Below are 24,530 nucleotides of genomic sequence, written 5' to 3'. Positions count from 1 at the left end.
TCTTTTTAATGGCTGAGTAATATTCCATCGTGTATATGTACCACTGCTTTCTTATCCATTCGTCTGCTGATGGGCATCTAGGTTGCTTCCATGTCCTGGCTATTTTTGTTTTTCATTTATTTTTATTAGTTGGAGGCTAATTACTTTACAATATTGTAGTGGTTTTCGACATACATTGACATGAATCAGCCATAGATTTACATGTATTCCCCATCCCGATCCCCCCTCCCACCTCCCTCTCTACCCGATCCCTCTGGGTCTTCCCAGTGCACCAGGCCTGAGCACTTGTCTCATGCACCAACCTGGGCTGGTGATCTGTTTCACCATAGATAATATACATGTTTTGATGCTGTTCTCTCAAAACATCCCACCCTAGCCTTCTCCCACAGAGTCCAAAAGTCTGTTCTGTACTTCTGTGTCTCTTTTTCTGTTTTGCATATAGGGTTATCATTACCATCTTTCTAAATTCCATATATATGTGTTAGTATGCTGTAATGTTCTTTTTCTTTCTGGCTTACTTCACTCTGTATAATGGGCTCCAGTTTCATCCATCTCATTAGAACTGATTCAAATGAATTCTTTTTAATGGCTGAGTAATATTCTATGTACCACAGCTCCCTTATCCATTCGTCTGCTGATGGGCATCTAGGTTGCTTCATATCCTGGCTATTATAAACAGTGCTGTGATGAACATTGGGGCACATGTGTCTCTTTTAGTTCTGGTTTCCTTGGTGAGTATGCCCAGCAGTGGGATTGCTGGGTCATATGGCAGGTCTATTTCCAAATTTTTAAGGAATCTCCTCACTGTTCTCTATAGTGGCTGCACTAGTTTGCATTCCCACCAACAGTGTAAGAGGGTTCCCTTTTCTCCATACCCTCTCCAGCATTTATTGATTGTAGAATTTTGGATAGCAGCCATCCTGACTGGCGTGTAATGGTACCTCATTGTGGTTTTGATTTGCATTTCTCTGATAATGAGTGATGTTGAGCATCTTTTCATGTGTTTGTTAGCCATCTGTATGTCTTCTTTGGAGAAATGTCTGTTTAGATCTTTGGCCCATTTTTTGATTGGGTCATTTATTTTTCTGGAATTGAGCTGCAGGAGTTGCTTGTATATTTTTGAGATTAATCCTTTGTCTGTTGCTTCATTTGCTATTATTTTCTCCCAATCTGAGGGCTGTCTTTTCACCTCCCTTATAGCTTCCTTTGTTGTGAAAAAGCTTTTAAGTTTCATTAGGTCCCATTTGTTTATTTTGCTTTTATTTCCAATATTCTGGGAGGTGGGTCATAGAGGATCTTGCTGTGATTTGTGTCGGAGAGTGTTTTGCCTATGTTCTCCTCTAGGAGTTCTATAGTTTCCTGTCTTACATTTAGATCTTTAATCCATTTTGAGTTTATTTTTGTGCATGGTATTAGAAAGTGTTCTAGTTTCATTCTTTTACAAGTGGTTGATCAGTTTTCCCAGCATCACTTGTTAAAGAGGTTGTCTTTTCTCCATTGTATGTTCTTGACTTCTTTGTCGAAGATAAGGCATACATGGGTATGTGGATTTATCTCTGGGCTTTCTATTTTGTTCCATTGATCTATATTTCTGTCTTTGTGCCAGTACCATACTATCTTGATGACTGTGGCTTTGTAGTAGAGCCTGAAGTCAGGCAGGTTGATTCCTCCAGTTCCATTCTTCTTTCTCAAGATTGCTTTGGCTATTCAAGGTTTTTTGTATTTCCATACAAATTGTGAAATTATTTGTTCTAGTTCTGTGAAAAATACCACTGGTAGCTTGATAGGGACTGCATTGAATCTACAGATTGCTTTGGGTAGTATACTCTTTTTCACAATATTGATTCTTCTGATCCATGAACATGGTATATTTCTCCATCTATTTGTGTCCCCTTTGATTTCTTTCATCAGTGTTTTATAGATTTCTATATATAGGTCTTTTGTTTCTTTAGGTAGATATACTCCTAAGTATTTTATTCTTTGTGTTGCAATGATTAATGGTATTATTTCCTTAATTTCTCTTTCTGTTTTCTCATTGTTAGTGTATAGGAATGCAAGGGATTTCTCTGTGTTAATTTTATATCATGCAACTTTACTATATTCATTGATTAGCTCTAGTAATTTTCTGATAGAGTCTTTAGGGTTTTCTCTGTAGAGGATCATGTCATCTGCAAACAGTGAGCGTTTTACTTCTTCTTTTCCTATCTGGATTCCTTTTACTTCCTTTTCTGCTCTGATTGCTACAGCCAAAACTTCCAAAACTATGTTCAATAGTAGTGGTTAGAGTGGGCACCCTTGTCTTTTTCCTGACTTTAGGGGAAATGCTTTCAATTTTTCACCATTGAGGGTAATGTTTGCTGTGGGTTTGTTATACATAGCTTTTATTATTATGTTGAGGTATGTTCCTTCTATTCCTGCTTTCTGGAGAGTTTTAATCATAAATGGATGTTGAATTTTGTCAAAGGCTTTTTCTGCATCTATTGAGATAATCATATGGTTTTTATCTTTTAATTTATTAATGTGGTGTATTACATTGACTGATTTGTGGATATTAAAGAATCCTTGCATTCCTGGGATAAAGCTCACTTGCTCATGATGTATGATCTTTTTAATATGTTGTTGGATTCTGTTTGCTAGAATTTTGTTAAGGATTTTTGCATCTATGTTCATCAGTGATATTGAACTGTAGTTTTCTTTTTTTGTGGCATCTTTGTCTGGTCTTGGTATTAGGGTGATGGTGGCCTCATAGAATGAGTTTGGAAGTTTTCCTTCTTCTGCAATTTTCTGGAAGAGTTTGAATAAGATAGGTGTTAGCTCTTCTCTAAATTTTTGGTAGAATTCAGCTGTGAAGCCATCTGGTCCTGGGCTTTTGTTTCCTGGAAGATTTCTGGTTACAGTTTCGATTTCCTTGCTTGTGATAAGTTTGTTAAGATCTTCTATTTCTTCCTGGTTCAGTTTTAAAAAGTTGTACTTTTTTAAGAATTTGTCCATTTCTTCCAAGTTGTCCATTTTATTGGCATAGAATTGCTGGTAGTAGTCTCTTATGATCCTTTGTATTTCAGTGTTGTCTGTTGTGATCTCTCCATTTTCATGTCTAATTTTGTTGATTTGGTTCTTCTCCCTTTGTTTCTTGATGAGTCTGGCTAATGGTTTGTCAATTTTATTTACCTTTTCAAAAAACCAGCTTTTAGCTTTGTTGATTTTTGCTATGCTCTCTTTTGTTTCTTTTGCATTTATTTCTGGCCTAATATTTAAGATTTCTCTCATTCTACTAACCCTGCGGTTCTTCATTTCTTCCTTCTCTAGTTGCTTTAGGTGTAGAGTTAGGTTATTTATTTGAGTTTTTCTTGTTTCTGGAGGTAAGCCTGTATTGCTATGAACCTTCCCCTTAGCACTGCTTTTACAGTGCCGCACAGGTTTTGTGTTGTTGTGTTTTCATTTTCATTCATTTCTATGCATATTTTGATTTCTTTTTTTATTTCTTCTATGATTTTTTTGGTTATTCAGATCCTCCAGGCATGGAGGCATGTTATTTAGCCTGCATATGTTTTATTTTTTAATAGTTTTTTCCTGTAACTGAGATCTAATCTTACTGCATTGTGGTCAGAAAAGATGACTGGAATGATTTCATTTTTTTTTAATGTACCAAGGCTAAATTTGTGGCCCAGGATGTGATCTATTCTGGCGAAGGATCCGTGTGCACTTAAGACGTGAAATTGATTGTTTTGGGGTGAAATGTCCTATAGATATCAATTAGGTCTAGCTGATCCATTGTGTCATTTAAAGTTTGTGTTTCCTTGATAATTTTCTGTTTAGTTGATCTATCCATAGTTGTGAGTGGGGTATTAAAGTCTCCCACTATTATTGTGTTATTGTTAATTTCCGCTTTCATACTCATTAGCATTTGCCTTACATATTGCGGTGCTCCTATGTTGGGTGCATATATATTTATAATTGTTATATCTTCTTCTTGGATATATCCTTTGATCATTATGTACTGTCCTTCTTTGTCTCTTTTCACTGCCTTTATTTGAAAGTCTATTATATTTGATATAAGTATTGTGACTCCTGCTTTCTTTTGGTCTTTGTTTGCATGAAATATTTTTTTCCAGCCCTTCACTTTCACTCTGTATGTGTCCCTTGTTTTGAGGTGGGTCTCTTGTAGACAACATATATAGGGGTCTTGCTTTTGTATCCATTCAGTCAGTCTTTGTCTTGTGGTTGGGACATTCAACCCATTTATATTTAAAGTTATTATTGATAACTATGGTCATGTTGCCATTTACTTTGTTGTTTTGGGTTCGCGTTTATACAGCCTTTCTGTGTTTCCTGTCTAGAGAAGATCCTTTAGCATTTGTTGAAGAGCTGGTTTGGTGGTGCTGAATTCTCTCAGCTTTTGCTTGTCTGTAAAGCTTTTGAATTCTCCTTCATATCTGAATGAGATCCTTGCTGGGTACAGTAATCTGGGTTGTAGGTTATTCTCTTTCATTACTTTAAGTATGTCCTGCCATTCCCTTCTGGCCTGAAGAGTTTCAATATCCTGTTATCCTTATGGGAATCCCCCTGTGTGTTATTTGTTGTTTCTCCCTTGCTGCTTTTAATATTTGTTCTTTGCGTTTGATTTTTGTTAATTTGATTAACATGTGTCTTGGGGTGTTTTGCCTTGGGTTTATCCTGTTTGGAACTCTCTGGATTTCTTGGACTTGTGTGACTGTTTCCTTCCCCATTTTGGGAAAGTTTACAGCTATTATCTCCTCGAATATTTTTGCATGGCCTTTCTTTTTGTCTTCTTCTTCTGGGACTCCTATGACTCGAATGTTGGGATGTTTCACATTGCCCCAGAGGTCCCTGAGGTTGTCCTCATTTCTTTTTATTCTTTTTTCTTTTTTCCTCTCTGCTTCATTTATTTCCATCATTTTATCTTCTACCTCACTTATCTTATCTTCTGCCTCTGTTACTCTACTGTTGGTTCCCTCCAGAGTGTTTTTTATTTCATTTATTGCATTATTCATTTTTAATTGACTCTTTTTTATTTCTTCTAGGTCCTCATTAAACATTTCTTGCATCTTCTCAATCCTTGTCTCCAGGCTATTTGTCTGTAACTCCATTTTGTTTTCAAGATTTTGGATCATTTTTATTATCATTATTCTAAATTCTTTTTCAGGTAGATTCCCTATCTCCTCCTCTTTTGTTTGGCTTAGTGGGCATTTTTCATGTTCCTTTCCCTGCTGGGTACTTCTCTGCCTTATCATCTTATTTAGATTGCTGTGTTTGGGGCGACCTTTCTGTATTCTGGTAGTCTGTGGGTCCTTTTAATTGTGGAAGTTTCTCCCAGTGGGTGGGGTTGGTTGATTGGCTTGTCAAGGTTTCCTGGTTAGGGAAGCTTGCGTCGGTGTTCTGGTGGGTGGAACTGGATTTCTTCTCCCTGGAGTGCAATGGAGTGTTCAGTAGTGAGTTTTGATATGGGTCTATGCGTTTGGTGTGACTTTGGGCAGCCTGTATATTGACATTCAGGGCTATGTTCCTGCATTGCTGGAGAATTTGTGTGATATGTCTTGCTCTGGAACTTATTGGCTCTTGGGTGGTGGGTGGTATCAGTGTAGGTATAGAGGCTTTTGGATGATCTCTTATTAATTAATGTTCCCTGTAGTCAGGAGTTCTCTGATGTTCTCAGATTTGGGGCTTAAGCCTCCTGCCTCTGGATTTCAGTCTTATTCTTCCAGTAGCCTCAAGACTTCTCCTTCCATACAGTACTGATAATAAAACTTCTAGGTTAATGGTGAAGAGATTCTCCACAGTGAGGGATATCCAGAGAGGTTCACAGAGTTACATGAAGAAGAGGAGAGGGAGGAAAGAGATAGAGGTGAGCAGGAGGAGAAAAAGGGCGACTCAAGAGGAGAGAGACAGATCTAGGCAGTAATCTGTTCCCTAAGTGTTCTCCGCAGCCCATAACACCCACAGAGATTCACAGAATTGGATTGAGAAGAGAAGTGGGGGGGGGGGAGGGAGGAAATAGAGGTGATCTGGGGGAGAAAAAGGAGAGTCAAAAGGGGGAAAGAGTAATCACCACACTCCTGAGTAAAAATGGGTACTGAATATTGGATTCTTAAATGTCCAAAATTGATATCAAATACTGAAAAAGATTAAAAATCTAGAGCAGAGGCTCGACTCTTTAAAATACAATATTAAAAAAAACAAAAACACAAAAAATTTAAGAAATATATATGAAGTTCACTTTAAAAATAGGGTCCTTTTTTTTGCAAGGTTATAGTGGGTTATAAAAATGAAAATTAAGGAGTAGTAGAGGAGTAGTAGAAAACTTTAAAAAAAAAGAAAAAAATTTTTAATTAAAAAAATAATAGTAAAAATATATCTAGAAATTTCTCTGGAGCTGTTGTGGGCAGTGTGGGTTCAGTTCACTTTCAGATAGTTCCTTTTTCCAGCTTATACTTCTCAATATCTTTAGGCCCCTTCCAATGTAGTAGGTGTTAACTACAGGGATTTTAATCTGTTGCACCTGTCAGTTCTAAAGCGGTTCCCTTGGTTTATTTGGCTTCTGTTTGCAGGTCTCTACAGTGTCTAATTTCCACCCTGACACAAGTGGGTGGAGGTGGTCTCTTGTTTAGGTCCGCTTGTTCAGTCTTGCTGTGGGGAGGGAGGGGCATTGCAAACAAATATCACTGGCGTGTGTGGGGAGTACTCACAGTGTTTTGGCCACACTGGGTTTGCCCCCGCTCACAGTGTGTGTGCTTTCCCCGTCTACACTGCTCAGGCTCCAGGTTGCTCTACAGGGAGCGGGCCCTGAGTTGCGTGCACTTTTCAGGCCCAAGTCACTCAGGTTCATGTTCTTGGGTACTCCACAAAGGCGCAGACTAGGTTGGGCCTGCGTTTTGTGCCTTCCCTGGTCCGAGCAGCTCAGGCAACCAGGAACTTGAGGAGAGCACTCTCCTCAGGTGCAGGGCGACTTCTCTCCTCCCGTCCCAGCCTCAGTTTCCGGGCCCGCCCGGTCTGGTGTGCCTTGTGTCTCTTCTGGGGAGCTGATCTCTGGCTGCGACCCTCCCGGTGGATGTCAGCCATCCAGAATCTCAGGAAGTCTTTAGTTAGAAACTGGAAGCCTGTTTTCAGTTTGGTAGGGGATGCCGTCTCTGGGGCCGAGTTTGCCCCTTTCCGGCTCTGGCAGGTGCCTGCCTCCCCCTGCCTCCGGCCTCTGGCAGGGGATAGGCCAGTCCACAGCACCTGGCTAGCTCTTCTCTAGTATTTCTCAGTCCTTTGTTCTGCGAATGGGCCAGCTGTGCATTAGGTTAGGGCTTTTCGCAGGTTAATTCTCTCTCTCTCTCTTGCTATCCCCCAGTTTAAGTTACTGTCTCACGTTAGCTCCCTCAGACTGCCCTCAAGGCATTCAGGTCCGGTCCTTAGCCTAAACAATGCTGCCCGCTCCTCTCCGTTCAGCCCCCACTTACTGGTGGCGGATGCGAGCCTCTGGGGTACTTTTCTCCTGGGAGTTGCTTTTAGACGTGTAATCCGTGGGTTTTATTTATTTTTCCTCCTGGTTAGGTTGCCCTCCGAGATTTGAAAACTTCCCCCAGACCCGATGGTGAGAGGGTTTCCTGGTGTTTGGAAACTTCCTCAATTAAGACTCCCTTCCCGGGACTGATCTCCATCCCTAACTCTGTCTTTCTTTTTATCTTTTATATTTTGTCCTACCTCCTTTCAAAGACAATGGGCTGTTTTTCTGGGTGCCTGATGTCCTCTGCTAGTGATCAGAAGTTGTTTTGTGGAGTTTGGTCAGCGTTCAAATGTTGTTTTGATGAATTTGTGGGGGAGAAAGTGGTCTCCCCATCCTATTCCTCTGCCATCTGAGCTCCTCCTTCTATTTTCTATTTTTTTTATTTTTTATTTTTTTATTTACTTTTTCAGTGGGTTTTGTCATACATTGACATGAATCAGCAATAGATTTACACGTATTCCCCATCCCGATCCCCCCTCCCACCTCCCTCTCCACCCGATTCCTCTGGGTCTTCCCAGTGCACCAGGCCCGAGCACTTGTCTCATGCATCCCACCTGGGCTGGTGACCTGTTTCACCATAGATAATATACATGCTGTTCTTTCGCAACATCCCACCCTCACCTTCTCCCACAGAGTTCAAAAGTCTGTTCTGTACTTCTGTGTCTCTTTTTCTGTTTTGCATATAGGGTTGTCGTTACCATCTTTCTAAATTCCATATATATGTGTTAGTATGCTGTAATGTTCTTTATCGTTCTGGCTTACTTCACTCTGTATAATGGGCTCCAGTTTCATCCATCTCATTAGAACTGGTTCAAATGAATTCTTTTTAATGGCTGAGTAATATTCCATGGTGTATATGTACCACAGCTTCCTTATCCATTCATCTGCTGATGGGCACCTAGGTTGCTGGAGAGGGTGTGGAGAAAAGGGAACCCTCTTACACTGTTGGTGGGAATGCAAACTAGTACAGCCGCTATGGAGAACAGTGTGGAGATTTCTATTTTCTATTTTAAAGACTCAAACAACGTCTGGGCACGTCCTCCTCGCGGCGCGGGCCACGCACTGCTGTGCACTTAACCTCTGCCAGCCTGGCGGGAACCCGGAGGCCGGAGCGGCGCGGACGGCACGCAGTGCTGCCGGCGGGGAGCCGAGGCCTGCAGCCGCTGCCGGGCCAACAATGACTTGTTACCGAGGCTTCCTGCTGGGCAGCTGTCGTCGCGTGGCTGGGGGCCGGGCAGCGGCGCTCAGGGGGCCGGGCGCGGGAGGCCCCGCCGCGTGGCCGTGGCTTGGCTGTGAAGGCGGCGGCCGGCGGCACCTGGGGCACGGGCAGCTGCGCCAGCTGGCGGGCTGTGGTAGCCGCCCCGACGGCGGCTTCCGCCCGTCGCGGGTGGTGGTGGTGGCCAAAACCACCCGGTACGAGTTCGAGCAGCAGCGATACCGTTACGCGGAACTCTCGAAGGAGGACCTGAAGCAGCTGCTCGCACTGAAAGGCTCTAGATACAGTGGACTGCTTGAGCGGCATCATATTCACACCAAAAATGTAGAGCACATTCTCGATAGTTTACGAAATGAGGGAATTGAGGTTCGTCTCGTAAAGAGGAGAGAATATGATGAGGAAACTGTTCGATGGGCAGATGCTGTCATAGCTGCAGGAGGGGATGGCACGATGCTTTTGGCAGCAAGTAAAGTCTTGGACAGACTTAAACCAGTTATTGGTGTAAACACCGACCCAGAACGGTCTGAGGGTCATTTATGTCTTCCTGTTCGATATACGCATTCCTTCCCAGAAGCCTTACAGAAGTTCTATCGTGGTGAGTTCAGGTGGTTATGGAGGCAGCGAATTAGGTTATATCTTGAAGGGACTGGCATCAACCCTGTTCCTGTGGACCTCCATGAACAGCAGCTGAGTTTGAATCAGCATAGTAGAGCCTTCAACATTGAAAGAGTTCATGATGAAAGGTTCGAGGCTTCTGGACCCCAGCTTTTGCCAGTCAGAGCACTTAATGAAGTCTTCATTGGGGAGAGTTTATCATCCAGGGCTTCCTACTACGAGATTTCAGTTGATGATGGTCCATGGGAAAAACAGAAGAGCTCTGGGCTCAATTTGTGTACTGGAACAGGATCAAAGGCCTGGTCATTCAATATTAATAGAGTGGCACCTCAGGCTGTGGAAGATGTTCTAAATATTGCAAACCGACAAGGAAATTTAAGTCTTCCGTTGAACAGAGAATTGGTAGAGAAAGTAACAAACGAATATAATGAATCATTGCTCTACAGTCCAGAAGAACCAAAAATACTTTTCAGTATTCGAGAACCAATAGCAAACAGAATTTTCTCGAGCAGTCGTCAGCGTTGTTTTACCTCAAAGGTGTGTGTGCGTTCTCGGTGTTGGGATGCATGCATGGTTGTGGACGGAGGAACTTCCTTTGAATTTAATGACGGAGCCATTGCTTCAATGTTGATCAAGAAAGAAGATGAGCTTCGAACTGTGCTTCTAGAGCAGTGAAGGATTGCCTCAGATGACCATTTTGATTGCCAGAGAAATAGTTTTACTGCAGAAACAGCCTACCAGTCATAAAGCTACAGTTTTTGGTTGTTGTTCAGACTGGTTGGCCTTGGGCTGAAAGGCGACCAAGAAAGTGAGATTTGCATTATTCTTCTGATGGATTCTGATGGAAAAGACGTTCACTGTGTAAGAAAATGGAGGACTATACTGATGAGAATTCATAACAGTGAAATTTTGATACTGCTTACAATTGGTTTCCAAGAGTGCTGGTATCTTTATAAATTGAGAGAGGTAGGCGCAAATAAAAGATTTAATGTTTAGGATTTGAAATTTAACTGTACAAGTTTTTTTTTTTTTTTCCCCTTCCTTTTCCTCCTCACTTTGTGGAATTGGTCAGACCAAACACATCTCTCATTTGATTAGTATTTTTTTATAGTACCTAAAGATCAAGATTTTTTAAAAAACTTTGATGGAGAATTTTGATAAATCCTGACATTGACCTAATTGAAGTAGGTAAATGTGTTTTTATATATCTGCCAAGAGTTTTCTAATTTCAGAACACAATGATATTGTTATGACTATTGATTTAAACAGTTCAATCATTTTTGAAGTTATTTATAGATGTTTTCATTTAATTGACTATCAGGTTAATTTTGACAATGCTGGGTGAAATATATACGGACAAAATCATGGCACTATTACAAATGTATTAATTAGCCAATAATTATTTTAGGTCTTAGGTAACTTTTTTTTTTTAATGATTTGAGGCTGATAAAGTTCTTCCATATTTAAAGCTCTCTAACATGGATTTAAAGACTAAAAGGATGAACTGATTAGGCACATTCTATTATGAGTTTGGTAAAACCTATAAAAATTTTCGTCTAGTGTTAGGAGTATTGTCAGAAAGAAAGTGGACTGTTTAATAAATATGCAAAACATTTTAGTTTTAGAATTGCCTTACTTATTATCATGGTAGTTTTCACCTAGCTCATATTCCAAGTTTTACACATTAGGTTTGGAGGATAAAATGTTGTGGCTTTTCTTTTTTTCCCATCATGACAGTTTCTTTACCTAATTCCCGCTTTACTTATAAGTAATCCTAGAATTATCACAAAAAGTTCCTCTTGCTGCATCATGAGACAATTGGTATTCTTATTCCAATTATTCAGAGTTGTATTTTTTTTTCCACTTGCTGTTAAAAATTTGTCTTCAATCACTGAAATATTTATTGAACACAGACTCTGTGCCATGTACTGTGTCGGTGCTGGGTGTACACTGGTGATCTGAACAGCCGCCGTTCTGATAGAGCTGAATCTGGTGAGCTCAGAAGTAGCTTCTGTGAAATCTAGGATGTGTAATCAAACTGAGTGCTCTTAGTTTTGGCAACATTTATCATGTTCTTGTCAGATTTTTTTAAGTACTATTATTATACAAAGATAATCTTAGGTTTTGATGTATATCCAGAACAAGAATTTGTTTTTCTTAGTTGAGAGTAACTGCATAGATAGTACTTACAAGGAGTTTACATCATGCCTACAATAAAAATTGGTGTTTCCCCAGAGATGGATCTAGTTTCTGGTTTGATTTAATAATGATATACTTAAGATACCACTTTATAAAGAAGTGAAATTCCACACTATAGAAACTCCCTAACAGGTTTAAAATACCTTTTTGACAAAAATGCCAACTCCATCTTTAATATCATGGAAATCTGATTGTCCAAAATGGTACATAGATCTGTTTAATATGTAACATATTAATAGGTAACCTGCTATGTAAAATTGTTTATAAGCCATAATTTAAAGGTTTAAAAGCTACTTAATGTGCTCCATTTGTGATATAATCTCTAACATTTCTGACCAGTTGTGGGATTTATTTGTACGAGATGACGAGAGGCAAAGGTTGTTAGAATAGCAAAAATGTTCTTATGAATGAGTTCCTGTTAATGGCAACTACATGTGAATAAAAGTAAACCATTGTTAAAAAAAAAAAAAAAAGACTCAAACAAATCTTTTCACATTCTTCTTGAGGGAATAAGTCCTTTTTCAACATAACACATTTTGAGATAAGAGCTCACATTACTCTTCATTTTGTTCTGTGTATCTGTCGAGGAACCGAGATATGATACAATGCCTAAAAACTAGTGATTGTGGAAAGAGAAACTTGACAGAATTTCATTTCCTTTATGTTATGGTTATATATTTAACACAAAACCTGTGTCTCTTCCAGTTCAGCTAAAAATTCCAGTTTCAGCTAGAAATTGGTAGAATTCAAGAACTCAAAGGCCTGGCAAACAGCTGTCCTATTATTGAGTATCATCTTACAGTTTAGAGAAGTCGCTTGGTTGAGTCATTGTTAAAGCTTTTGATCCTCTTTTGATTCTTTTTTGATTCTCTTGGTACCCACTATCCACAGGTCACATTTCTATTGGCCCTATAACTCCTTTGCTGCACGAGTTAAACACCAGGATATTTCATACATACACACAAGTGTTTTGATGCTTGTCAGTCAGAGTGTATAAAACATAGGAATTAGAACCTGATATTAACATCCAAATCTATTGTGCTCATTTTGCTAAATCCTTTTTCAGATGCAGGATTTTCCAGCTGCTTTGTCACCCTGTTTTTAACTCTCTCCAGATTTTGAGTCTGAATAATTTGAGTAAAGTTATTTCACTTAGTTTAATGTAATGATAAATTATGTGAGTCAGAATGGTGAGAACTAAAGAGTATCTGTAGGCTGTTTGGCATTAAGCCCAGCTCCACTAAGGGTTCTAATGGGGCTACTTCCTCTATAGAATAAATACATCCCTGGTTTTCCAATTGTGCCTCCACTAGTGATGTGATTGCTTCACATGAATATGTGAACATAGAAATTCATTGCCTTAGGGAGCGGGACCTTCAAACTTTTAAATACATTGCTTTATTTTGCCCCCCTCAGGTATACATCGAAAGGGAATTACTAATAATGAACACATTGTTATGAACACTACTAATGGACAGCTGATTCAGCACTGTGATTCTGCCATGATGTCGTCTATTCTAAAAGGTGTTTTTTTCAATAGTTTTTGCACTGCATAAACTATATTTTTCTACATCCTGAAAAAATATTTACACATATATGATAGTTTGCAGTCTATGGCGTGCTGCAGTCCATGGGGACGCAAAAAGTAGGACATGACTAGGTAACTGAACTGAAAGTTTATTTCAGTTTTTTCTCCATCTTTACCCAATGATTTCAAGCTCTTACAAATTATTTGTATTTGTATTTATATATCATACTATTTTTTTTTTTTCTTATCCAAATCGGAGGTACAGGCCACCAATAAAAACTATCTACCAAGTTTTTTGCCTCAAGAGACTCCAGAGCCAAAGCTCATTTTCTACGGTTAAAGATAAAGTCATCACAGACTTTTACTGCCCCCCAAATTCCATATTACTTTCTAGTTATATCAGGGATTCTGTTTACTTGAAGACTGTGAAGTTGCCATTCTGTCTCATCACTTCCTTTAACATAATTAAGATCCATTATTCCACCCAAAGAACTCTGTTAAAATACTACAGAGAAAACTAATTGGAAAACTAAAAAATATACTTTAAGTGATATCATAGGACAGAGAGGCGCCCCTCCCCCAAAGCAATATATGGTTAAAATACAGAAGAACAGTATTTAACTATGTAAAAGAGAAACAATATGCTTTCTCAAAATAGGAGCCCTTCTAAGGTATTTGATAATGAAGGACAGACATATGATCTGCAATTATCTTCTAGACTGAAGTTGTTTCTCACATGTTTTAATTATAAAATATATATAACATAAAATTAAACATTATAACCACTTTAAAAAATACCTTTCTGTGCATTAATCACATTCAGAATGTTGTGTTACTATCATCGTTGAGTTCATCTTTGATAATTATTTTAGTAGTATTCAGTTATTTGAATAATCTTTTTTGGTAAATTTTATTTCTCTAGGAATTGATGTTTTTCCTATGAGTTTTAAGCATGATGGTCATAAAGTCATTCACAGTATCTTCAATATTTAATCCCTGCAGCATCTATAATTTTCAGGTTGTTTTTTTTTTTTCCCTTCTTAATTTTCTTAGACCTATTTCCCTTTTTTACTTGAATAATCTTTCATGACTTTTTCCTATAAATTTTCAAAGGATCATTTCTTTTTGCTTGATTAATCCTTCTGTATTTTTGTTTTCTAGTTCATCATATTTCTTTCCTTCAACTTTTCATGTATTTTGAGAAATATATGTATTCATGTATTTTAGAGAAATTTTCTCTAAATTCTTTTTTTTTTTTTGGACTGTACCACATTATATGTGGAATCTTATTTCCCAGACCAGGAATCAAACTTGCACACCCTGCACTGGAAACATAGAGTTTTTACCACTGAACCACCAGGAAAGTCCTTCTAAATCCTTAAATTACACACTTATTTTTTTCCTCATATAAGTTAAAGATTAAGTATATGAAACCTACTTTTTCTCCTAATGGCACACTTTAGCTGCAGCCTACAACTTTTGATACCTAACACTGATCAATTACCACAGTATTATTTATTTTCTAATCTCTAATTTGATTTATTAATTATGTCTTTTACCATGAGTTATTCATAAGTGTAATATTCTCTAGATTCCAAATGTTAATGGCTTTTTCTGTTAGATTGAACCATATGAAACTAACAGTCAACCTTTTATTTTTTAACCTATAAAAATGACAGTTTTGTATGTTTCAACATAATAATTTTCATATTTCATTTTGGTCAGAGAACATTAGATTGTTGAATTTAAACTAAAGGTATCCACATTCACACACAAAAGCCTGTTTCTACAATTTTGTATTCTATTTGAGGATTTAGAAATGTTGCAATTATGTGTATAACAGTAATTTTCAAATAAAACTCCTCCCCCAACACTGGAATGTGTTTTGATACATGTTGCAGGTTGGTTCTCTTAAATACAGACTCAGATGGAGTTTAGTGCTGGGATGATTATTAGGGATGGCCTTGGGATCAAGACTTGTGGAATCAAGAGTAAGGGACAGGATAAAGCAGAGGGGAAAATTCAAGCTTGATCACTGACCAGATGTGATCTTATCTGACCCCACAGGGGCTCTAGATGAAGATGGCCCTTTGGTGTTGTCCTGACACAGCCAATGGCCAGACATTTACACCTCCACTTTGATAGGTCACTGCATTTAGGTTGCCCCTAGAAGGACTGGTGGCTTACAGCTGTCCACTAGTATCACTTTCAGAAGCTGGGGCAACAAGTCCTTGAAGGGAATTCTGGACAGCACATCTCCATGTTTGCCACAGTACGTGTCACTGCTCCAAAGGTAAATGATTAGGATGTACTATGACAGAAAACTCTCAGTGACTAAATGTTTACATCAAAAATGACTAAGTGATTATCCTCAATACCCTGCAGGCTAAAAAACAGAGAAGGTCTATATAGGGGAGATATCCTTATTCTATAGTGTCAATCCAGTTTTCACCTCTTTGAAAAGCCACCTTAAGATCAATTATTATCCTTGGTAACACATATTTATGTAATATCCTAACTGTCTCTCATTTATTACACTAAACTGTATGTGGTTTAATGTCCTATTGTCACCACCTTGAAATAATTTTTAAAAGAAGGACCTTGCCCTTTCCATTTTGAACTGGGCCCTATAAATTATAACTGTTTTAATTTTGTTGACTAATTGTTTCTACAATTTTGTATTCTGTTTGGGGATCTGGAAATGTTTTAATTATGTGTATAAAATTAATTTTCAAATAAAAATCTTCCCCAAACACTGGAATGTGTTTTGATACATGTTGCAGGTTGGTTCTCTGGAATATAGACCCAGATGGAGTTTAGTGTTGGGATGGTTATTAGGGATGGCCTTGGGATCAAGACGTGTGAAATCAAGAGGAAGAAACAGGATAAAGCAGAGAGGAAAACCACTCACTGTGAGGGCAAGGACACTGATGGTGGATGTCCCAGGGAATACTCATTAGTATGATCTCTGGAATCAAGATTGCCAGGAGAAATATCAATAACCTCAGATATGCAGATGACTCCACCCTAATTGCAGAAATTGAACAGGAATAAAAGAGCCTCTTGATGAGGATGAAAGAGGAGAGTGAAAAATCTGGCTTAAAACTCAACATTAAAAAAAATTAGATCATGACATCTGGTCCCATCACTTCATGGCAAATAGATGGGGAAAAAGTAGAAACAGTGACAGATTTTATTTTCTTGGGCTCCAAAATCAATGCAGATAGGGACTGCAGCCATGAAATTAAAAGATACTTGATTCTTGGAAGAAAAGATGATAAACCTAGTCAGCATATTAAAAAGCAGAGACATCACTTTGCCAGCAAAGGTCTGTATAGTCAAAGCTATGGTTTTTCCAGTAGTCACGTATAGATGTGAGAGTTGGACCATAAAGAAGGCTGAGCACTGAAGAACTGATGCTTTCGAACTGTGGTGTTGGAGAAGACTCTTGAGAGTTCCTTGGACTGCACAGAGATCAAACCAGTCAACTCTAAAGGAAATCAACCCTGAATATTTATTGGAAGGACTGATGCTGAAGCTGAAGCTCCAATGCTTTGGCCACCTGATGCAAAGAGCTGACTCATTGGAAAAGACCCTGATGGTGGGAAAGATTGAGGGCAGGAGAAGGGAGCGAAACAGAATGAGATAGTTGGATGGTTTCACTGACTCAGTGGACATGAGTTTGAGCAAACTCCAGGAGATAGTGAAGGACAGGGAAGCCTGGCATGCTGCAGTCCATGGAGTTGCAAAGTGTTGGACATGACTGAGTGACAGAACAACAACAACTGCACTTTTGGTGGGAATGTAAATTGATACAACCACTGTGGAGAACAGAATGGCGATTCCTTAACAAACTAAGACTAAAACTACCATCTGATCCAGCAACCCCACTACTGGGCATGTACCCTGAGAAAGCCACAATTAAAAAAAACACATGTGCCTCAGTGTTCATTGCAGCACTATTTACAGTAGCCAGGACATGGAAGCAACCTAGATGTCCATTGACAGATGAATGGATAAAGAAGACACGGTACATACGTGGAATGGAATACTACTCAGTCATAAAAAGGAATGAATTTGAGTCCATTGTAGTGAGGTGGATGTAGAGCCTGTTATACAGAGTGAAGAAAGTCAGAGAAAAGCAAACATCGAATATTAAGTCAATATGGAATCTGGAAAAATAGTACTGATGAACCTATTTGCAGGGCAGGAATGGAAATACAGATGTAGAGAGTGGACTTCTGGACACAGTGGGGAAAGAGAGGGTAGGACAAGTTGAGAAAAGAGCATTGATATATACACACTGTGTGTGTATGCATGTGTGTGTGTGTTAGTTGCTTAATCTTGTCCAACCCTCTGCAACCCCATGGACTGTAGCCTGCCAGGCTCCTCTATCCATGGAATTCTCTAGGGAAGAATTCTAGAGTGGGTTGCCATTTCCTTCTCCATGGGATCTTCCCTACCTAGGGATTGAACCTGGGTCTCCTGCGTTGGAGACTTTCTTTACTGTCTGAGCGGTACACATTTACCATATGTAAAATAGATAATTAGTGGGAACCTTCTGTATAACACAGGGAACCCAGCCAGGTGCTCGGTGATGACTTAGAAGGGTGGGATGGGAGAGAGGCTCAAGAGAAAGGCTATATATATTTGCATTGTAGGGCAGAAACCAAAGCAATTATTCTCCAACTAAAAAAGAACCCATGGCTTCTGGAACCGCATACTTGGAATGGTCCTCAAAAGGTGGAAGTAGAAATAATTGCAACAGGGAAAAAGGCTAGTCAAATCCATACTGCAGTCCTGTCTGTGTCCCAAGGAGAAGCAAAATGTGCTGAAGAATAGTCTCCCCGTTCACTAAATAAAAAACAATAATTTTTTTACCCACATGAAATTTGCCACAACTAGGTTCCCTAAGATGTAAAACACACAGGGAGAGAGGGAGGGAGCCTGGTGGAATTGGAACCCAGCTGTTTCTTAAGGAATGTTGGAAAAGATGACATTCTTAGAAGATGGCCATAGTCCAGGGCACTAATTAGATAGAAGTTCAGAAGTTAGAATTCCTGACCGGTAAAAGGGATCGTGGTGGCGCTAGTAGTAAAGACCCTGCTGGGTAAACTGGTCAACCACTTGTAAAAGAATGAAACTAGAACACTTTCTAACACCATACACAAAAATAAACTCAAAATGGATTAAAGATCTAAATGTAAGACAGGAAACTATAGAACTCTGAGAGGAAAACATAGGCAAAACACTCTCCGACATAAATCACAGCAGGATCCTCTATGACCCACCTCCCAGAATATTGGAAATAAAAGCAAAAATAAACAAATGGGACCTAATTAAACTTAAAAGCTTTTGCACAACAAAGGAAACTATAAGCAAGGTGAAAAGACAGCCTTCAGAATGGGAGAAAATAATAGCAAATGAAGCAACAAACAAAGGATTAATCTCAAAAATATACACGCAACTCCTGCAGCTCAATTCCAGAAAAATAAATGACCCAATCAAAAAATGGGCCAAAGAACTAAACAGACATTTCTCCAAAGAAGACATACAGATGGCTAACAAACACATGAAAAGATGCTCAACATCACTCATTATCAGAGAAATGCAAATCAAAACCACGATGAGGTACCATTACACGCCAGTCAGGATGGCTGCTATCCAAAATTCTACAAGCAATAAATGCTGGAGAAGGTGTGTAGAAAAGGGAACCCTCTTACACTGTTGGTGGGAATGCAAACTAGTACAGCCACTATAGAGAACAGTGTGGAGATTTCTTAAAAAACTGGAAATAGAACTGCCATATGACCCAGGAATCCCACTCCTGGGCATACACACTGAGGAAACCACATCTGAAAGAGACACATGTACCCCAATGTTCATCACAGCACTGTTTATAATAGCCAGGACATGGAAGCAACCTAGATGCCCATCAGCAGACTAATGGATAAGGAAGCTGTGGTACATATACACAATGGAATATTACTCAGCCATTAAAAAGAATACATTTGAATCAGTTCTAATGAGATGGATGAAACTGGAGCCCATTATACAGAGTGAAGTAAGCCAGAAAGATAAAGAACATTACAGCATACTAACACACACATATATATATGGAATTTAAAAAGATGGTAACGATAACTCTATATGCAAAACAGAAAAAGAGACACAGATGTACAAAACAGACTTTTGGACTCTGTGGGAGAAGGCGAGGGTGGGATGTTCTGAGAGAACAGCATTGAAACAAGTATACTATCACGGGTGAAACAGATCGCCAGCCCAGGTTGGATGCATGAGACAAGTGCTCAGGGCTGGTGCACTGGGAAGACCCAGAAGGATGGGATAGGGAGGGAGGTGGGAGGGGGGATCGGGTTGGGGAACACATGTAAATCCCTGGCTGATTCATGTCAATGTATGTCAAAAACCACTACAATATTGTAAAGTAATTAGCCTCCAACTAATAAAAATAAATGAAAAAAAAAAAGACTCTGCTGCCAGTGCAGGAGACATAATGGACGCCGGTTCAATCCCTGAGTTGGGAATATCCCCTAGAGCAGGGCATAGCAACCCACTCCAACATTCTTGCCTGGAGAATTTCATGAACAGAGGAGCCTGGCGGGCTACAGTCCATAGGGTGGTATGCAGTCGGACAGGACAGAAGGAGCTTGACACCTACAAAGGGGAAGCCAGCTAAAAGTGGAGCGTGGCAGGTCCAGGCTGTTCTCCCGCTGGGCGGTGAGCCCCCCTGCGCAGTCTCCCTGCCTCCTTCTCCTGCTGCTCTTGCGTGCTGGAGGAGCGGCAACCGACAAGACAAGAAGACCCTGTACCCCCGGCCACCAGGGCCCCAGTTCTCCATTCTCGGCCCGGTTCCCCCTTCCCCCGTGTTCCAGGGCGCCGGCTGGGACCACACAGCCTGCCTGGGGCAGCACTAAGCCATGCAAAAAGCCCAGCGCCAACGGAGGACGCTCCCTCACCCCACCCTCGGCCCTCCCTGTGTGAAAGGCGCTGGGGGCGGCAGGCGCGGGCCAGGAGCTCATCAGCGCCGGCAGCGGCTTGGCCTTCACCTCCCGGGACGCGCGCAGCATTGACGGCGCGGCCAGGGTTCGCGCTGCTCCAGGCGGCGCCGGGGAGAATGCTGGAGTCCCCGCCGCGGCGTTGGTCTGCTCCGCGGGAGTAGAGAACCCCCTGCCTTGGAGAGGAAAGAGCAGACAGCCAGCCCGGGAGCCGCCTTCCGAGTCACCTGGGGGCGCCCTCTACGCGCCGCTGCAGTAGCTACCTGGAGCCAGGAGCTCTGCGGTGGGTGCAGCGACGGCGGGACTCCGGGGCGACCAGACGGTCTCTGCTGGGAGCCACAGGCAGGTACGAAGTTAGTTACAAAGTCCTGGGGCAGTTTAAAGAAGCGGGTGGAAAGACAAGGGCAAACGCTGTACCCTGCGGCCCCTGGGTACTCCGCTGCGAACTGTACTAAGTGCATGCGCTGAGCCCTGGCACTCACCTAGAAGGACGAGAGTGGGGAGAGGGGGAGGGAGTCGGTGGGGGAGTGGGGGGAGGTTGGGGCTTGGGGGGGCTGTGTTAGCCTTTGTTGCTCAGTAATGCACACTGGGCTGCAGGGGAGATCTGGAGAAAGCTGGCAGAGAGCAATACTAGCCCGCCTTCTGGGCATTCTGCCCTTATCTGGACCAAACAGGGTGTTGTGGGAGATTCACCAATTTTAAAGAAACCTAAACCTATAGGAACTTCTCAGGGCTTCCCTGGTGACTCAGACGGTGAAGAATCCGCCTGCAATGTGGGAGACCTGGGTTTGATCCCTGGGTTGGAAAGATCCCCTGGAGGAGGACGTGGCAACGCACTCCAATATTCTTGCCTGGAGAATTCCCATGGACAGAGGAGCCTGGCGGGCTATAGTCCATGAGATGGCAAACAGTCCGACGCGACTGAGCGGCTAAGCATAGCACAGCAATCTTACAGGAACTTCTCGGGACAGACCACCCTGCTCCCCAAGCCTCTTGTTCATAGAAAAACTTTAATCTCACAGGCCTCCCCTGAGTCACAGAAGGCTGGCGATTGAAAGAATGTGAAGTATAGTGACAAAATTTAAAGAATAGATCAGCCATATAGCAGTCATAGAATCGTTAGTTCCTCCCAGAAGGGCACAAATAACAGTGTCTGGCACATATTCTTGTGTTGTTGTGTGTGTATTTAGTCCCGTCTGGCTCTACCTACCCCATGGACTGTAGCCCCCCAGGCTCCTCTGATCATGGGATTATCCATTCAAGAATACTGGAGTGGGTTGCCATTTCCTACTCCAGGGGATCTTCCCAACTCAGGGATCAAACCTGGGTCTCCTGTTTCTCCTACATCGGCAGGCCAATTCTTTACCACTAGCACCACCTGGGAAGCAGATACTAAAACTACTATCAGATGGAGGAGGTTAACTGCATGATGACCATGAGCAGACAGCTCCCAGACCAGTTGAGCCTAAGGATTGATGATGTCAAGCCCCATGACACTATCCTATTATCTCACCATCAACCAGGGAATACTGTATGAGCTGATCGCTGTAGTGTGGGTGAAGAATGGCACCTGGCCATGTCAGTAAACAAAAGATGTCGAGGCCATCCAGGCATCAGCCACTGCAGCCACCCCTCAAATGTGCACCTTGAGGGGCTTCAGGATGGAGGAAAACAGGATATTGATACTATCCCTAATAGTTAAGATGTACATCAAAGGAATGATTTTATTAAGCCCAGAATCTTGCATCTTCCCATGTTTAGAAAAGCACTGAATTCACTAACTTGAGATGTCTGGTTTTCTTTATTATTTTGAATATTTTCTTTATGATTAAGTTTTTGTCTTGTTTTTGTCTGCACTGGGTCTTCTTTGCTTTGCATGGGCTTTGTCTAATTGTAATGAGCAGTGGTGGGTGGGTGAGGGTGGAGGTGGGGCTACTCTTTGCTGCAGCCGGAGGGCTTCTCATTGTGGCAGCTTCTCTTGTTACAGAGCATCATCTCTAGGGCTCGCAGGCTTCAATAGCTGTGGAACAGGGGCTCATTAGTTGTGGTTCACAGGCTTAGTTGTGGTGCAGCGTGTGGAATCTTCGCGAACCAGGGATTGAACCCGTGTCCCCTGCATTGGCAGGTGGATTCCTATCCAGTGTCTGATTTTCTTTTGATATTCTGACTACCAGTTTTTGCAAAAAATCCTTTTTGTCCTGGCTCTTCCCTCTCCAAAGCAGCCCCTCAGAGCTATTGAGAGGCTGTCTTCTGGGCTTAAATCCTCAGTGAGTCTGCCAAATAAATCAGAATTCTCAATTTAGTACCCTGGACTCTCCCTCACCTTGCCTTTAAAAACTCTCCCCTGAAATTTACTGGGGGGTTTGGGTCTTTGAGCATGGGCCCCTTTTCTCCTGGCTTGGCCCTTGCAATAAACCTTTCTCTGCTTGGAACTCCAACGTTTCAGTGTCTTTGGCACCACTGTGTCTTGGGCACAGGAACTTGGGTTCAACAACACAACCTATGGCCAAGCATTTGACCTCAGGCAGCAACAGAGTTTAGCACAGATTCTGCTTGTAGAACTACAAAGACCTAAAGAAAAGTAACAGAAGATTAGAAAAGTTCAAATGATTTTGGAAGATGACTCAATGCTGTCATTGGGGACAGGCCTTTTTCATCTTACGTGTTGGACTGTGTAGGGACCTCTGAGAGTGTTTTGCTTCCCTCTTAGACTGGGAAAGGGGAATATGGGGAGAGAGAGACTGATATGATTTCTTTCATCTTGAACTCAGGGTCTAGCAGAATAACAGTGGCATATGTTACAGAAAACAAGGTTATGTGCATTTCCAGGAATCTTACCTCACTTTTAACTCTAACAATACCCTACTCAAGAAGGTATTACTATTCTTCTTTTATGGATGAGAAAGATGCGGCTTAAGGATAGCACATGTCCAAGGTCTTCAAATCAGTAAATGATGAATCTTGATTGGCACTCAAGTCCAGTATTGTTGTCTCACTGGCAGGTTGACAACGTGCATGGAAAGTGCTTACAACACACTGTTTGGATGACTGTAGCACTGAATGAATAAAATCTTGGACTCCCACTTATAAGTCTTTAGTTATTTGTGTAACCATATTACCAGCCCAGCAACTTCTCTTTCCTTCCATCCTCAGTGAAGAAAGATCAAAATCTGTGGTGCTTCTATTTATTAATAATTCCATCAAATTATTATTTGATAATTTCCCATGTGCTTTGGCTAAGAATAGAGTTATTAATAATGGCTTTTAGCTTCAGTTATGTAAGATGAATAATTTCTGTAGAACTGGTATATAGCCATGTGGCTACAGATGACAATATTGTACTGTGTCCTTAGAACTTTCTAAGAGAGTAGGTCTTGGATATTTTCGACATAAAAAAGAAAAAAAAAAATGATTAAGATGTAAAGTGATGACTATGTTGACTGGCTTGATTGTGGTGAATATTTGATAATGTATATTGAGTCATCAGGTTGTACATCTTAAATATATACAATTTGTGATTGTCAGTTATACCTCAGTAACAATTCTGCTGGAGCAGAAGCTGTCATTTTCCAGCTTGTGTCTTCTGACACTCCTCCAGAATTAAGGCAGCTCACTGTTTATCTGCAACTTTCTGCTGAAAGACCATTTTCTGGCTGCGGGAGCACATTGGGGTCATATGCAAGAAAGGTCAAACCCCAGGATTCAACCTCAGCCAGAGATGGATGGAGGGCTTCCCTGATAGCTCAGTTGGTAAAGAATCCTCCTGCAAGTTACTGCTCAGGCAACTGGACTCCAAGTTCCCATCCATCTCCTGCAGTGCAGGAGACCCTGGTTTGATTCCTAGGTTGGGAAGATCCATTGGAGAAAGGATAGGCTACCCACACCAGTAATCTTGGGCTCCCCTTGTGACTCAGCTGGTAAAGAATCTACCCACAATGTAGCAGAGCTGGGTTTGATCCCTGGGTTGGGAAGATCCCCTGGATAAGGGAATGGCTACCCACTCCAGTACTCAGGCCTAGAGAATTTCGTGGACTGTATAGTCCATGGTATCACAAAGAGTTGGACACAACTGAGTGACTTTCACTTCACTTCACTTCACTTCACTTCAGAAATGGATGGGGACTTGGTAGATAAATGCCCCAGTGCCCTTGCCTTTCAGTTGGAACAATTCTGTCTCCCAGGGTGACCCAGCAGAAAGGAGTCCAGTTGCCTGAGAGGTAACTTGCTTGTTAACACACTTTTATTGGCTTCCTTCCCTTGTCTCACTTCTCCACTCTCTCCAAGTGTTTTCCTGGGAACACTTCCAAAATAAACTACTTCCACTCAAATCTTTGTCTCAGGGTCAACTACTGGGGAACCCAAACTATGACACCTACCAGAAACTAATTACTGAAAAATATATGCACTCCATTGCGCCCATATAAACTCTAACTAGTACTATAGACCCTG

At 41.2% G+C, this 24,530-nt stretch overlaps 1 protein-coding gene across 1 annotated transcript; it reads left to right on the top strand.

Moving 5' to 3' along the window:
* Nucleotides 1–8,684: 8,684 nt before the first annotated feature.
* Nucleotides 8,685–10,411, top strand: LOC133049269 (NAD kinase 2, mitochondrial-like). The gene has a single exon (XM_061133238.1). The coding sequence runs from the start codon at nucleotides 8,685–8,687 to the stop codon at nucleotides 10,011–10,013; it is 1,329 nt and encodes a 442-aa protein (XP_060989221.1). The 3' UTR covers nucleotides 10,014–10,411.
* The last annotated feature ends 14,119 nt before the right edge of the window (nucleotides 10,412–24,530 follow it).

Source organism: Dama dama, chromosome 30 (assembly GCF_033118175.1).
Source record: "Dama dama isolate Ldn47 chromosome 30, ASM3311817v1, whole genome shotgun sequence".
In the NCBI taxonomy this organism is placed as follows: Eukaryota; Metazoa; Chordata; class Mammalia; order Artiodactyla; family Cervidae; genus Dama; species Dama dama.
This window is presented reverse-complemented; position numbering and strand designations above follow the sequence as displayed.

What these genes read in the sequence shown, in the direction of transcription:
- LOC133049269 (XM_061133238.1), top strand. Translation starts at nt 8,685, where the DNA reads ATGACTTGTTACCGAGGCTTCCTGCTGGGCAGCTGTCGTCGCGTGGCT.